Here is a 13953-nt window from a genome sequence, read left to right as displayed (position 1 = left end):
CCCACCCCGTTTTGCCAGCTCATGTTAAGAAATGAGCTAAAAAATATAAGGCAGATCCAAAACTCAAGTGGGCCACAAATAGGAAACAGTAGGGATTGAACCCCACCATTGAAACCTTCATGGCCTCAGGCTAATATTTGTGTTTTCAGTTCATCCCAGTGGGAATGACCTTATGAACAGCTTAGATAGCATATAAACATCATTGTGAGCCTGTGAAGGTTGCGACAGACATTTGGGTGCGTGCATTGTATTTGATACTCGGTAAAGTAGGACGCTTGATAGGCAGGAACTCAAAAGATGGAGCATTCTCGGTAGGCTGATGACATGAATGAGAACCGTTGCCCATAAAACAAAGGAAATATATTTTTTTTAATCAACAGCTGAAACTCAGCATCCGCATGGAACCAACCAGATAAGTGGATTGGCCGGGATCATGTAGGTTGGCCGCCCCACCAAATGAATAGCCCAGAGCTCACACGTTCTTGACATTGGCATGCCACCAAGAGAGCCTTCAATCTCATCCATAGGGTCTGCTTCGCAAATCCTCCTGTTTGTTTCCTACCCTTGAGAAGTAACAACCAAAACAAATTGAGCAGGCCAGATCTCCACCGTTCCAAGGCTGATATATGTAATCAGAACCATTCGGTAGCAGGGCCCCGCAAGAGTGGGCTAAAATACCAAAATCATAATGATCAAGCGGTCCAGTCCAATTTCATTTCCAAAAAAACATCCAAAAGGCCAATAAAACAGTCGCAAGCCACAACCTTTGTAGGATTGTCCAAAGGATGTAATCTTCACCTAATTCACCTATTGATATTTGATATGATAGTGAAGCCCACCAGAGTGAGCTGTTCAGATCATGGTACAAGCCCCACTTGGACGATCATCAGTGGGTGGGTTTATTTATTTATTAAACAAAGGGCACGACTCCCGGTAACACCATAAGGGAAGGTGGTAATGGCCAGATGTGTGGCACACATGATGTGTGAATTGCATCATGAAATCCAATCCGTCTATCAGATGCTTCAGCACATGTTATCCCCCAAGCCCAAAAATCAGGCCGCTCGGTGAATAAGGTAGGCCACACCATGGGGTAAAAGCAACAGAACTCCAACCCTTATTTGCATGGACGGCCCACCATGTTGTGTATATGGAATCCTTTCTCTGACCTGAATGACAGGTGAGGGAAAAACTCAAGGCTGTATTGCAATTCATGCGGGCCCCTGTGTGAATCATGGTCGACATCATCTCCCACATTGTTCACAGTTTTGTGGCTCACCTGAGTGTTGAGTTGGGATGATTTTTGGCATGTGGGGGTAATATGAGGTGACTCGTCTGATGGATGGGTTGGATGGCCTGCATACATCACGTGGGTCCCACATCTCTCTGGTACCATCATATGCCATGGTACCGGTACCACTGTAGAGCAACTCTGAAAAGAAACCACAGATGCTCTTCAAGCACCTTGGTCTTGTTTTGTGATTGCTGGTGCTGAAGGATTCAAGGGCTTCATGCCATAAAATGAAGTAAATGAAATTACTTTCCTCCATTTGTGTTCCATAAACATGGCCGTGAAACATGGCCTGTACAAGCAAGCAGAACCCAGAGATAGTTCCTAACCCAATCCAAAAACGTTAGACCTCTCTGCACCATCTGAAGAGGTCTGGCCATATCCACCCGAACCAATCAGTAGTGTGATTTTAAGCTATTTTTCCCATCTAAACCAGATAAGAATGTTCTCTAAATTAGGAGATGAAATAGGGACTTGGATAAATAGAGATGCAGCAGCTTACGTGAACTCCATGTCTTCCGCCTGCTGTTCCACTACAATGGTTGCAAGGGCAAGCCTATAGGCGGCAGACCTCAGATTCCTTACCAGCACAAAAATCTCAGGCCTCCCCTTCTCTTGCATCTCACTCCACTGCTCTCCTCTCAGCTGAGCAAGCAATGCCGCCTCACAGAAGGCTTCCGCCACTGGCTTGGTGCTGCAGCCACATACAACAGATGCACAAGGCACTATTAAGATGTTTAAACAAGATTACAAAAATCATTTCTGGTAACTCGAGTTCAGAATAAGGAATTCGGAAGGAATGGTAGCAGAAGGAAATGCAGACCTTCCACGAACAAATCCTGTCGTGACAAACCCAATAGGCCACCTGTGAGATTGCTTGGCCACAGGGTCTTCTGGTCTCTGCAGCTCCCACTTGCCAGACTGTTGCTGTATGAAATATGACTTTATAGAGGATTGAGGGATTTTAAGTCCATCCTGTTCGTCTGATCTGCATCTTCACATTCAGTCCCTTAGTTTTGGTATGAAACTGGAATTTCACTGAAAGAATCATGTCAAGCTAATAAGAAGATGATAGGATTTGTTTCTAAGGTTACAATAGCTGCTGCAATGAACAAATAAAAACTACCGACTCAGTACAGTGAAACAATCACAGACGCTATTATGGGCAGATAGGCTCCCACAGCCCAACATATTTACCTTTGAATTTTTATTTTTATTTTTTAAATGCTTTTAGATATTTTCCTGGTTATAGCATGTACTGCTTCCCTGTTGGAATGCATCACCAATGGTAGAAGAAAGAAGGTGACTGATCGCAGTTTTTGACTAGTAGACTACTGGGACTCCCTCCCAGTCTTAATTTGTTTGTTTGTTTTTAACCCACGCACTCACACCACAGTGGGATTTCACCACAATTGGTACTCGAACCCATGACCTCATGTTGAAACTCTTGTGAGTATACCACCACGGCATGAGTAAGGACCCACAGTCTTAGTTTCTTCATTGGTGTTTGTTGTATAATATTTTCAGATCCAGATCTGAAGGGAAAACCACAACCTAGATCAGGTCACTGATCTTGTTTGCATTGCCATAGTTTGTGGCATTTCATGATCGATTTCCTTTGTCAAGTCAATCTATCAAACAGAGTTTCCAAAGCTGGACAAAGCAACACCTGTTGATTTGTAAGAATAGGTCAGTCAATTACTTGATGGATGACTTTCATACTATAACAGTTCCCATTAAAACTATTGCCCCTAATATTCATTTATCTAACAGAGTGTCAGTTAAGAGAGTCTGTTGACTTGTCCTCACGGATTTATTGCTATCTTTTTCTTTTCTTCTCTTTCTTTTATTTTTTAAAGAAAAAAGGCGGCAACCTTTGGAAGAAAATTCCAAGTAACAGAAGAAAAAAAAAAACTAGTAAATAGAAAGGCTCCATGGTGCTACTAACCTGGTTGTCCACAATGACAAATCAGTAAGAATGGGTGCACAAACAACAGCTCCCTCTTCAAAAACGCCTTCCTTGTAGGCATGGAGAAGAACTCTCAAAAAACACAGTTTACGGTTAGCTGGTATCTGGATTACTCCTTTAGGGGCCCAGCTGAGCCTGCCTTTATCCATCAGCTCAGAGAAAATCCTTTTCCCCATTGCCGTATTAGGGAACAAGGGTAGATGACAGCAATGGATTTCGTTCAAGTAAGCACTCAAAAGATCAGATGTCCTTGCTATGAAACCTGGAAAAGAGCCCTGCTCTGGTGACGCTGCATTGTTGTTTCCAGTGTCCGGGTTTACCAATGAACTGCCATAAACCATCTCTTTACTTTGTGTTTGCACATCTGGTGTTTGATCATCTCCCAGGCTGGTCAACCCTTCCTTAACAGTGGAACTAACACAATACCATGGGGGTGGTATGGGAACTCTTAGAGGTCTCATAGCAAGAGGACAGAGTTCAGCTCTTTGATCAGAAGCAGTAGCTTCAGCAGACATGAAGCATGAGTATGACTTGCAATCAGGGAAATCAGAAGGGAATGATGGCACCCCATCCTGCAGCAAAGAATACACTTCTATTCACAACATTTGGAAACCTAGGAATAGAACCAAGTATAAGGTCAGGAGTATGTACTTACATCACATGAAACCCATTGCCTTTCTCGCAAACCAATGGCCCGAGCCCCATGGGAGACAAGAGGAATCCAAAAGGCCTTTACCCAACTTAAAGGAAGAATGATAGACCACCTACAGGAGATTGGAAACCAGATAGTTACAACAAAACATGTTTTAGTTGATGCAGAAGAAACATTTAGGAAAATCTAAATCATTAACTTACCCCATGTAAGAGCCCCTTTGGTTATTAATATTCTTTAAAAGCAAAATAGGGCAAGATCTAGCAGAGCCCTCCTTTGATTTGGTGGTCAAGGTCCCTGAATTTGTATTATCAAGGTTAAAAAAAGATAAGCGCCTCTGATGCTTTTCCATGCAAAGAAGATTCTCCTCCATTGGAGGATTTGTCTGATCATTAGAAGTCCACAGATCTTCACTGTCGGAGAAATGAACACTGCTCGCATCAGGTTTTAACCAAAAAGATCCTATGACCTCTCTATAAGTATTTGGAGCTCCAGAGGTCAAGGAAGCATCTTCCTTAGCATCATCTTCTTCTAGTAAATTGCTCTCTGGACAAGTAGGTGCATCTGGAACACTTTCAATTGCTTTCATGGTTATATCACGCGGATCTTGGACTGTTAAAGATACTATTGCATGTGAGGGTAGGTGTTCTGCATGTTCAAGGACAAACGTCTTTTGAAGTTGTGGAGTGCTGTCAGCCTTCGAAATCGAACATTTGCTCAGATGAAAATCCTCGCAAGTACTGGACTCCCTGTCAACAATACTAAATGAAGTTTCCACTCTCAATTAGAAGAGGAATAGGTTGCACCTTTCTAGCCTTATTGAGGATGCAGTTCGGTAATAGAACTCACCCAGTGACAGGATGTAGTATCTTCTGAAGAACTTGGATTGCCTTTGCTCCCATAACTTCCAGTTTTGCTAGCTTCCCCTCCAGTGAAAAACAATTGACAGAAGCACCATTTTCATGCACCTGAGATATAAAGACAAGTGACCAAGTTAACATAAAGATTCCACTTCACAAAAAAAAAAAAAAATCTTTTCTTTTTGATGTGTGCATGTGTAGTGAAATGCTCACCTACACACCAATTCTCACGAGAACTCATGAGAACTTTTTGAGAACTCATCTCACATGATATGAGCACAAAATCTGAACCGTCCACGTGATGCGGCGCCACATGAAACCCCCAGGGCCCAACTTTCACCCTGATCCAAAACTCTGGTGGGCCACAGCAAAAGGAAATAGTTTCCTTCCTTGATTTCTCCTCTCTTTGCTATGGCCCACCAGAGTTTCGAATCAGGGTGAAAGTTGGGCCTTGGAGGTTTCATGGGGTGCCATGTCACATGGACCGTTCAGATTTTGTGCCTAGGACACATGTGCAAAGGTGCGCATGTAAAAAGGAGCACAGGTGTGTGTGTGTGTGTGTGTGTGTGTGACACCAAGTAATGCACAGATACTGGTGGATTCGCACCAAGCAGGGTTTACCTTCAAATATGTATGCACTGAAAATAACTATTACACTCAATCTGATGAGCATAAAAAAGAGCAAGCCTAGAATTGGAATCGGCTCGACTTCATGAGTAGATGTTCGAAAGTATGAGTTTTATGTTACGATAGATTCGGTTTTCCGAGAGAGAGAGAGAGAGAGGGGGGGGGGGGGAATCTAACCCACAACCCCCTACCACCAGATGCAGGCCCTTGCTGGCAGGAATCAGACCTGTTAATCTTCTTTCATGGCCAGTTTTACCCTTTACCAGAAGCAATCCCCTGTCTGATCACACATGTGCATATGCGTGCACACACAAAAAAAAAAAGAGGAGTTACTTGCATATGCACCCTTCTTATCTATACAAGAAAAAAACACCATCCTCTTTTTGTATTTGTAAATAACACTTCTGTTTCTGTCTATCAGACAAAAATCCCCAAAGAGTCTATAAATTATGTATTTCATGTCCGTGTTAAAAGAGTTAGTTATTCCGGTAGGGTGTGAAGGTTGATGTACATAAGGTCAAAAATGCACACATGGTATGGTCATAACTTAAACCATCCACATGGTTGGTCCAACAATGGAGCACAGATCAAATTTACATGCAAACAACGGAGAGGATTCTATTGAAAAAATCTCAAGTGGGCCCCACCAGCTAAACAACTAGATCACATGCACAAATGCTACATGGGCTCCAGTTGCATCCATTAAATCACCAAAATATCATGTGTGGCATTTCCATAGCCTTACTTCCATGTAAGGCATAATATCCCTCTGAGGTGGGTATAAAGGTAATTTAAACATGCTAACAACTCAAATTAACACCTTTTGGACATCCTCATGTCATCCACTGACGGAATTTAACCACAAGGTTGGTTTTTTTTTTTTTTTTTTTTTTTTTTGCATAAATACAAAAAAGGTTGGTGTTATTTACAAATATGAAAAGGGGAGGATTTATTTTTCTTCTATAGACAAAAGAGAGGGTTGTATGTGCAAAAAGACTCACAAAAAAAAAAAAAAAAAAAACACTTGAACATTCATCTTTGTCCCTACCCTCTTCCTTCACCACTTCATGGTGGTTTCTATGGCCACTGGTGAGGCTGCTCATCCTCCCATGGCCTCTATTTTTATCCATCCCACCTAGCTCAGCCTCTCCTTCCTTAATTCCCTCTTTCCCTTCTACCAACCATCTATATTTCCATCTCAAATTGTCTCTTCCACCTATTTCATCGCCTTCCTCCATCCCGATTATGTTTTGGTCCAACATTGACCTCATCCAAGGTTAATGGATGCTTCAGTAGCATCAAGTTTTCAATCCTCACCAATACCGCCTTCCCTCTTCTTTTGTCCTCCATTTCCAGCCACACATCAAGTTTTATGTTTGAACTTGTGAAAACCAAAATGAATAAATCACCATTAGTTAATTTCAGACTAACAAACATTTTTAACAAAATGACTTGTGCCACATGCAGGAAATTTTGTAAAGAGAAAAATAATTCATCAGAAAGGTAACAAGAAGTCTTCTCTTTTATGCATTTATTAGTAGATAATAAAGCATAATATAACTGGAGAAAAATTAAACTACCCTGACCTCTTTTATGCTAACAAGAACAAATTAAAGAAAATTCAAATACTCGTCAAAAGAAAAGAACAAGTGTAGATATGCACTTCATCATAATCATAGTACGTAGACCTAAAACTCTGTTCAGCATTTGGATCTCGAAAAGGGATGCTTGAAATGGAACCGTTTAGAAATCTGACCTCAGGGGCATGAAACTACATAGAGATCAACAAGATGCAGTAATATTATATATCATACCACCACATACTACATGCATTACACATATTGTGATAATTTGCCTACCATATAAAAGTCTGCTAGGCTAGACAATTTCAGGACAATTGAAAGCTACTTGCAAGAAAACATAATCTCCTTTTTAATTATTTTTGGAGGAATGATGCTTAAGAAATGGACTCTCAGTTTGATTTCAAAGTTGGTAAAACATGCGGAAAAGGATCCTTATATCTGGAAAATGCCCGGCAACTAACACTTTTTTTAAAGGAGAAACATTCCCAGAAGCTAACTTCTTTTTTTGAAGGATATGCCCAGAAGCTGTCAAACAGTTTCCCCATTTTGAGGGGATGCTTTAAGAGTGGCACAAGAACTGCAAAGATACATCTTATAGAGCAGCTTCCTTGACTCCAAAATGTATAAATAATCAAGGAAATAGAAAGGAGAAAAAAAAAACTGGTTGCTTGGAGTGGTATGGAGCAAGTTAAAAGACGAAGAATAATGCATGTTTACCACCATTAATGGGTGTAAGTTACTGCTACCAAATGGGTAAATAGACATTCAACGGCTCTATAAACAATAAATTTATCAGGGGACGAAGTGGCATAAACCGAATTCCATAAATAGGAACAGACTAACAAAATGACCAGCCAATTAATATTGCAAGGAGTGGCAGTCAATCAAAATCTGAATACCATTGTAGGTTAATCTAATAAGTTAGGGCATACCAGCTCTTGACAGGCATATCTTAAAGCACCAAATCCTTCACTGAAGGCTGCAGCGTGTATCCATACCCACAACTGTCGATACGAAGTACTGCATTCACTTTTCTCACTCATGCAATGTCCATTTAAATTTGAATCATTTTCAACATCAATATCTATATGGATGCTTGAGAAAGGCCGCCACATGAAGGTCACAGGGGCAATCAGTTGAGAAATAGGAGCTCCGACATGATGAAGCTGCACAATTAGACAGCTCACAGTTCATCCATTTACATGATCATTCTTTCATAACATGACTACATGTGTTCTTACTGAAGAAGCAACCTACCATGGCATTTCCGTAACAGACTCCACGATAGACAGGATTGGATGGTTCTTGTGAAGATAATGATGGTGGCAGAACCATCACCATTCTAAAAACTTTCAAAAGTGATTCCTGGAAAGATACAAAAATAAAATTTAAAACACACTTAATTTCTGCACATATACCACAAAAATAAAACAATAAAGTGCATAGCAGCTACATCGATTTTTTCTTAATAATGAACTTGGCATCAAGGATGTTATCAAACACTTAGGGCCATCTGGATGCAAGAAAAGTTGTGTCTGGCACAGGCTGTCTGGGGAAGACAGGCTATCCATAGTTTTTCTACCCATTTATGCACAAGAACCAATAAAAATAAGGATAATGTCCCCAAAAGGTGGAATAAAACAAGGATAGCATGTCTCTTAGAAGAGGTAAAATAAAGACAAGGAAGCTCATCCCTAGTTTGGTGCATATGCTGGAATAAAATGCTCAATGCACATGCATCCCATGTGCTAAATGTGTCACATGTGCAACCAACCATGTTCAAGCGCCTCATGGGTACCATGTGTGCTACCATTAATCTTTAAGTGCCTTACATATGACACATGTGCCAATGTGCACATGCACCAAAAGTACTACATGTTCCACTATTCATCTTAAGTTCCCAAGTGTGCCACAATCCAATTTTACTTGTTGCTCTAGGGTGTTTGACAAAAAGCAAACAAAATAGCTGGTCCAACACAACATAACCTAGATATCCAAGACAACATGATCTAGACAATTTGTCCAGAATACAACTTTACTTGCAGCTAAACAGCCCCAAAGCCCTGTTTGGGGTCGATGACTGCGAACGTGGATTGGCAAATCCATAAAATAAGAACTTATCAAATTCATTGATTTGCCTTGATTTGGATTCAGCAAGTTCCAATATGTGCTGTTTGGTAATCCAGCTGCAAATCCATGGATGTCAATGCTCAAATACTTTTGTTTTCTTTTGGTACAAGTCCATTGATTAGAACTTTATAACAAAACGAGATTATTTTCATGGTCCTTCAAGTGGTTCTAATTGTCCATCACGTGGGCCTTAGTATGCACCATGTGGGCCCAAGCCGTCCATCATGGAGTCTATCACATGACCCAAGCCATCCATCCTTGCGTAAAAATAAATCGCAACCATCAATATGGCATATGCTATGACAGAGACACCCCCAAATGAAAGGATGCATGCGCAATGACCCCGATTGACCATGAGTGATATATTGGCAATGGCCCTAGCGTTGAACATGTCAAGGGCCAAAAATCATGCCCAACCACTCATTGGGTGGGCAACACATCTATGCCACTGCGGGTCAAAGCCCCTCAAATAGAGCTGTTACAAATCCTCAACTCCTCAAAAAATGTGGATTTCTCAAGTCCCTAGTTTCAGGGGATTTGAGAATACATGGATTTATTAGGGTTTGCAGTTTGGAAAAACAATAGCGGAGATTTTAAATCCATGGATTTCACAAATCCATGCCCCAAATACCCCACCCAAAAAGTCATCAAAAGAAAAACAAGGATAGATATGCAGTGAATCGTCTGGGAAAGCCATCATATTGACAGGGAATAGAACTATAGCCAAAAGTTCGTGAGTTCCAAAGAAAAAGGGAATGCCTGCCTCTGAACCCTCCAATTGGACAGCGCAGTTGTAACTTGCATCATGTATGAGGGCTCCATTTCTTAGCCACTTCAAAACAGACCTTGAACCTCTTCCTCTGAAGAACATAAATAATAAGGTTTTCAACATATAATGATACTGCGATACTTCCAGTAAATTGCAACTTGCAAAGCATATCAGAAAAAGCAATACAAATATATAGCAGCGGACAAGTAGCCAGTGCAGAGACCTAGTAGAAACTAACAAATACGGCAGAGGACAAGCAGCTGCTGCAGAGATCTAGAAGAAAATAACCAACCCATCGTGTATAAAAAGAACAGCCCATGCCAACAAAAACTGGCATGTCAGGCATGCATACCTAAAAACCAGTTTACTAGGAGAAAGCATTAATTAATTTCTTTCATTCTGTTGGACTCTGTTTGGATCAATGTTTTAAAAGCTGGACCAGACACCAAACTGTTTTAATTGATTATCCAGTCCAACCAGTGGTCAACTGTGTCGAATCATTCCAATACAGGACATCTGGTTTAAGTACCATACATAAGATAAAATAAAATAAATAGAGTAATCCAAAATGCCTCTTGTCAAGTGCATAATACCTTCCCCAATTGAAGTGAGATCACAGGTTCAAGTTTCACAAATGTAAATGTTTGATTTCTCAACCAACTCGGTTGACCTGAGTTTCAAGTGAACTGGATTGTTTTTCTGTCCACTTCTGATCCAAGTCCAACACAATCGAACAGTCCAGTCCATTCAGGATTGTAAAACATTAGTTGGATGCACATGTGGTGTGCATTGGGAACAACTGCCAAACATTCAGTTAATCAAGAAAAGGACAAACTAATGAAGGTTCCTAGCATTCATAGTGAGTAGTTTGCATTCCTTGAAACTCCAATTTGAAGGTAACAAAATTGGAATTTGGACACTCAATTTGAAAGTGAAGAGAAGTAATTAGGCATTTCCCACCAGCATGTGCCTAAGAACACCCCTGTCAACTCCAACAGTTTGGATTGCCCGAGAGAGCCATGATTGCAACAAGCAAGGCCCACTTTCAATATGGACAGCTGTGACATCGCTTGAAAGGAAAAGAAACAAAAATAAGTTAAAATTTTACCTCAAGGAGGAGAATGAACGGTGAGGACGTACAGCTTGAAAAATAAAATAAAATTCTCTTTGAGTGGTATTACAATTTGTTTTTGCAATTTGGTCATTTCCGCCTTTCTTAACTAGTTATTGAAATTGAATTCAAGGGTTTATTGTATCCAAACATTCCATTATGGAATTACTCAGATACTGCTTATATTATATGATTTAAAACTATTTCCATATATCTTACACTTTTCTCTTCTAGTGATCATATTACAGTTAGCTCACTGCCTTGTCTCCACATCTAAAACATTTACACATTAATGGGTAATTTATGTAAAAGAAAATAAGAAATAGGAGATCACAGGATTGATATGCTTACCTTGCATAGATTTTCAAAATCAACCAATTATGATGTTTTTACAACTCAGGGGGGCAAATAACTTTAAACATGCACATTTTGACAATCATATAAGACATAAATCCAATAATAAGAAACATGAATTTGCTATTGTTGCACACCATTGTCACTCACCATTGTTACTCGCCCCTTGTGCTTTTCAATGTATTGATCCAGAAAGTTTGTCTGCTCAACTTCAACATGAAGGACTGCCAGAACCGGATGGTCCAAACAGTTCCTCGTCAAATACCGGGTTCCTAGGGCTTTATAACATTCAAATGACTAGTCCAGGTCACCACAAAGCCACAAACTCATGACGAGCAATAATTGGAGCGCCACAAATGGCGAGAAATGCTTGTGAATCTCGATAAACATGCATAAGGAAAGGTAAGCTTGTGGGAAATGGACAAAGGGCTTCATGGCACGGACACGAACATACCACACATCTGAGATCCTCTCCATTGATCAGGTAGGGCAGACTGTAAACCAACACCAAATCATAAGTCCACACATCAAGCAGGACATGCACTCTGCAGTCACTGAACAGACTGTCAATCCTTTTTTTTCCTAATCATCCATTTTTCTTATAGTAATGTGGTCCGCCTCACGAATGGACCACACTGATTTCGGGGATGGGAATGCTCACAGTGCACCCTGCCTGATGAACTTTACAGATCTTACACATCTGCAAAATTGACATATGCTCTGATAAGTGCACTCTTTGTGCATCTCATCTGAGCTGGTACACTGTACACTATGCATTCCTCCATGGGGAGTCATTTAATACTCTGGCAGACTATGACGCTTCATACACAGACACTCAAAAATTGTACACATTACTCAAATTAAACTGACACATTTTTGGAGGTCACTGTTGCTAAGTCGAAGTGCCAAAATCAAATTGGTTGAGCAATCCTAACATATGATTCATGGACACTTGTTTGTTGAAACAGAACCATTGGGATATTATACAACTTTAACCGATCGATAAATGTCCACCAACCGATAGTTAGATAATCAAATAAGCATAATTCTTTGTTCATGATACATTTTAACTAGGACACATAATTTGGACAGTTTAATTTGAATTACTTGTGTGCCACATATGCAATTTCTATGTGCGCATGAGTATCATCCATTACCCTCTGCCAGAGTATTAAAGTTTTCATCTTCCTCCATTCGTACAAAATTCAGATAATCAAATAAGCATAATTCTTGGTTCATGATACATTTAAACCAGAGCCCATAATTTGCGCAGTTTAATTTGAATTACATGTGTCCTACATATTCAATTTCAAAGTAATTTCTATGTGCACGCGTATCATCCATTACACTCTGACAGTGTATCATAGTTTTCTTTTTCCTCCATTCATACAGAGCTCCAATACCAAGCACAAAACCCCCAAACCCCAAAACTTAGAAAACGAGAATTTTGAAAAAAAAAAAAAAAAACCCTTAGAAAACAAGAATTTTGAAAAAGAAAAGAAAAGAAAAGGAAAAAACTACATTACCTTCCCTGAAATCCCAACGGAAGATAAAACCCCCACCGCTTGGTCATCTCGAACCGCTTTGCATGCCAAACATGCGTCCTCAACCTCTTCGACCCATCTCCCGACAGACAGAATCCCAATGCAGGATTGCTCTTAAACTCAATTCTCCTCCGAATCCGACGAGAAACCTTCTTCCCATCTTTCTCCGCCACCGAACCCCTGCCCTCATCAATCTTCCCCAGTTTCCGTCTCTTTCTCGACCGGTTCTTCGTGATCCGGTCATCGTATCCGGTCGTTCTACGCCTTTTGTTGCGGCGAGATCGGAAATCGTGGTTTAAACGGCTGGAGACGATGCTGTGCAGGGATTCAAGCTCGGGAGCTCGGGATTCAGCGAATTTCTGGACGTTTAGGGTTCGAGGAGGAGGTTGGATTAGATGGGATTTGAATCGATCGGAAGCCATTCGCAGAAGATCAAGATTGAGAAGAAGAAGAAAAACCCCTAACGGCTGGAAGCAGAAGAGCTATCTGCTCTCGCTGGAGCTGGAAGGGTTTTACGAATAAGAGGAGTGAAGACTAAAAAATAAAAATAAAAAACGCGGGTTTTTGTAGAGGGATACTATATATATAGTTGGTTTTAACTCCGTCGCGACTGAGGATTCAGTGTGTGTCGCCATGCACTAGGGCCCACATGCCGCGATGGTTCGTTGATTTAAACCGTCCATATTATGTTTGCTACCATAATTTTTAAGTTACTTCATCATAGTCACGCTTCAGTGATGATCTAACATTTGATTTAAAAAGTTGATTGAGAGCCGTTGAAAGTTCTCTACGTTGTTCCTAACTCACGTCATGAAATTACCATCTGCATGGCGTAAGCTTCTTAACGGTTATGATCATTAGATCACTTAGCCTGTAGGCCCGGACCCAATTCAAAATTTAGATCCAACGAACACTGAGCCTGCCAGCACCTGCGTCTAGTGACCCATGACGATATTTGATTGACCAGTGTACTACTACTAGAAATACCCACAAAGCATGTTTGAAAGGGAAACGGATCGGCTGTACTCACCCTGCCACTGGCCAATGCTAGTGGTCGGTGCTC

The 13953-nt window shown here is 40.7% G+C and overlaps 2 protein-coding genes across 9 annotated transcripts; both read right to left on the bottom strand.

The window, feature by feature from the left end:
• Positions 1-1566: 1566 nt before the first annotated feature.
• Positions 1567-13013, bottom strand: LOC131230289 (ribonucleases P/MRP protein subunit POP1). Of its 8 annotated transcripts, XM_058226133.1 has the most exons (11): positions 12873-12994; positions 11497-11570; positions 9884-9972; positions 8240-8347; positions 7915-8148; positions 4762-4880; positions 4116-4673; positions 3916-4024; positions 3240-3832; positions 2115-2285; positions 1567-1985 (listed from the first exon to the last, which is right to left on the bottom strand). In XM_058226133.1, the coding sequence occupies exons 3-11, from the start codon at positions 9932-9934 to the stop codon at positions 1790-1792; spliced, it is 2139 nt and encodes a 712-aa protein (XP_058082116.1). In that variant the 5' UTR covers positions 9935-9972; positions 11497-11570; positions 12873-12994; the 3' UTR covers positions 1567-1789. The 8 variants fall into 8 exon arrangements, with proteins under 8 accessions (XP_058082116.1, XP_058082115.1, XP_058082117.1 ...); XM_058226132.1 differs by lacking the exon at positions 11497-11570 and having other exon boundaries at positions 12873-13013; XM_058226134.1 differs by lacking the exon at positions 11497-11570 and having other exon boundaries at positions 2115-2279; positions 12873-13013.
• LOC131231759 (ribonucleases P/MRP protein subunit POP1-like) lies at positions 12869-13312 on the bottom strand. Its single transcript, XM_058228063.1, has one exon. It carries the CDS (start codon positions 13310-13312, stop codon positions 12869-12871), a length of 444 nt encoding a protein of 147 aa, XP_058084046.1.
• Positions 13313-13953: the final 641 nt, after the last annotated feature.

This window comes from Magnolia sinica, chromosome 17 (assembly GCF_029962835.1).
Source record: "Magnolia sinica isolate HGM2019 chromosome 17, MsV1, whole genome shotgun sequence".
Taxonomy (NCBI): domain Eukaryota; kingdom Viridiplantae; phylum Streptophyta; class Magnoliopsida; order Magnoliales; family Magnoliaceae; genus Magnolia; species Magnolia sinica.
The sequence above is the reverse complement of the archived record's forward strand: the minus strand, read 5'-3'. Positions and strand labels throughout refer to the sequence as shown.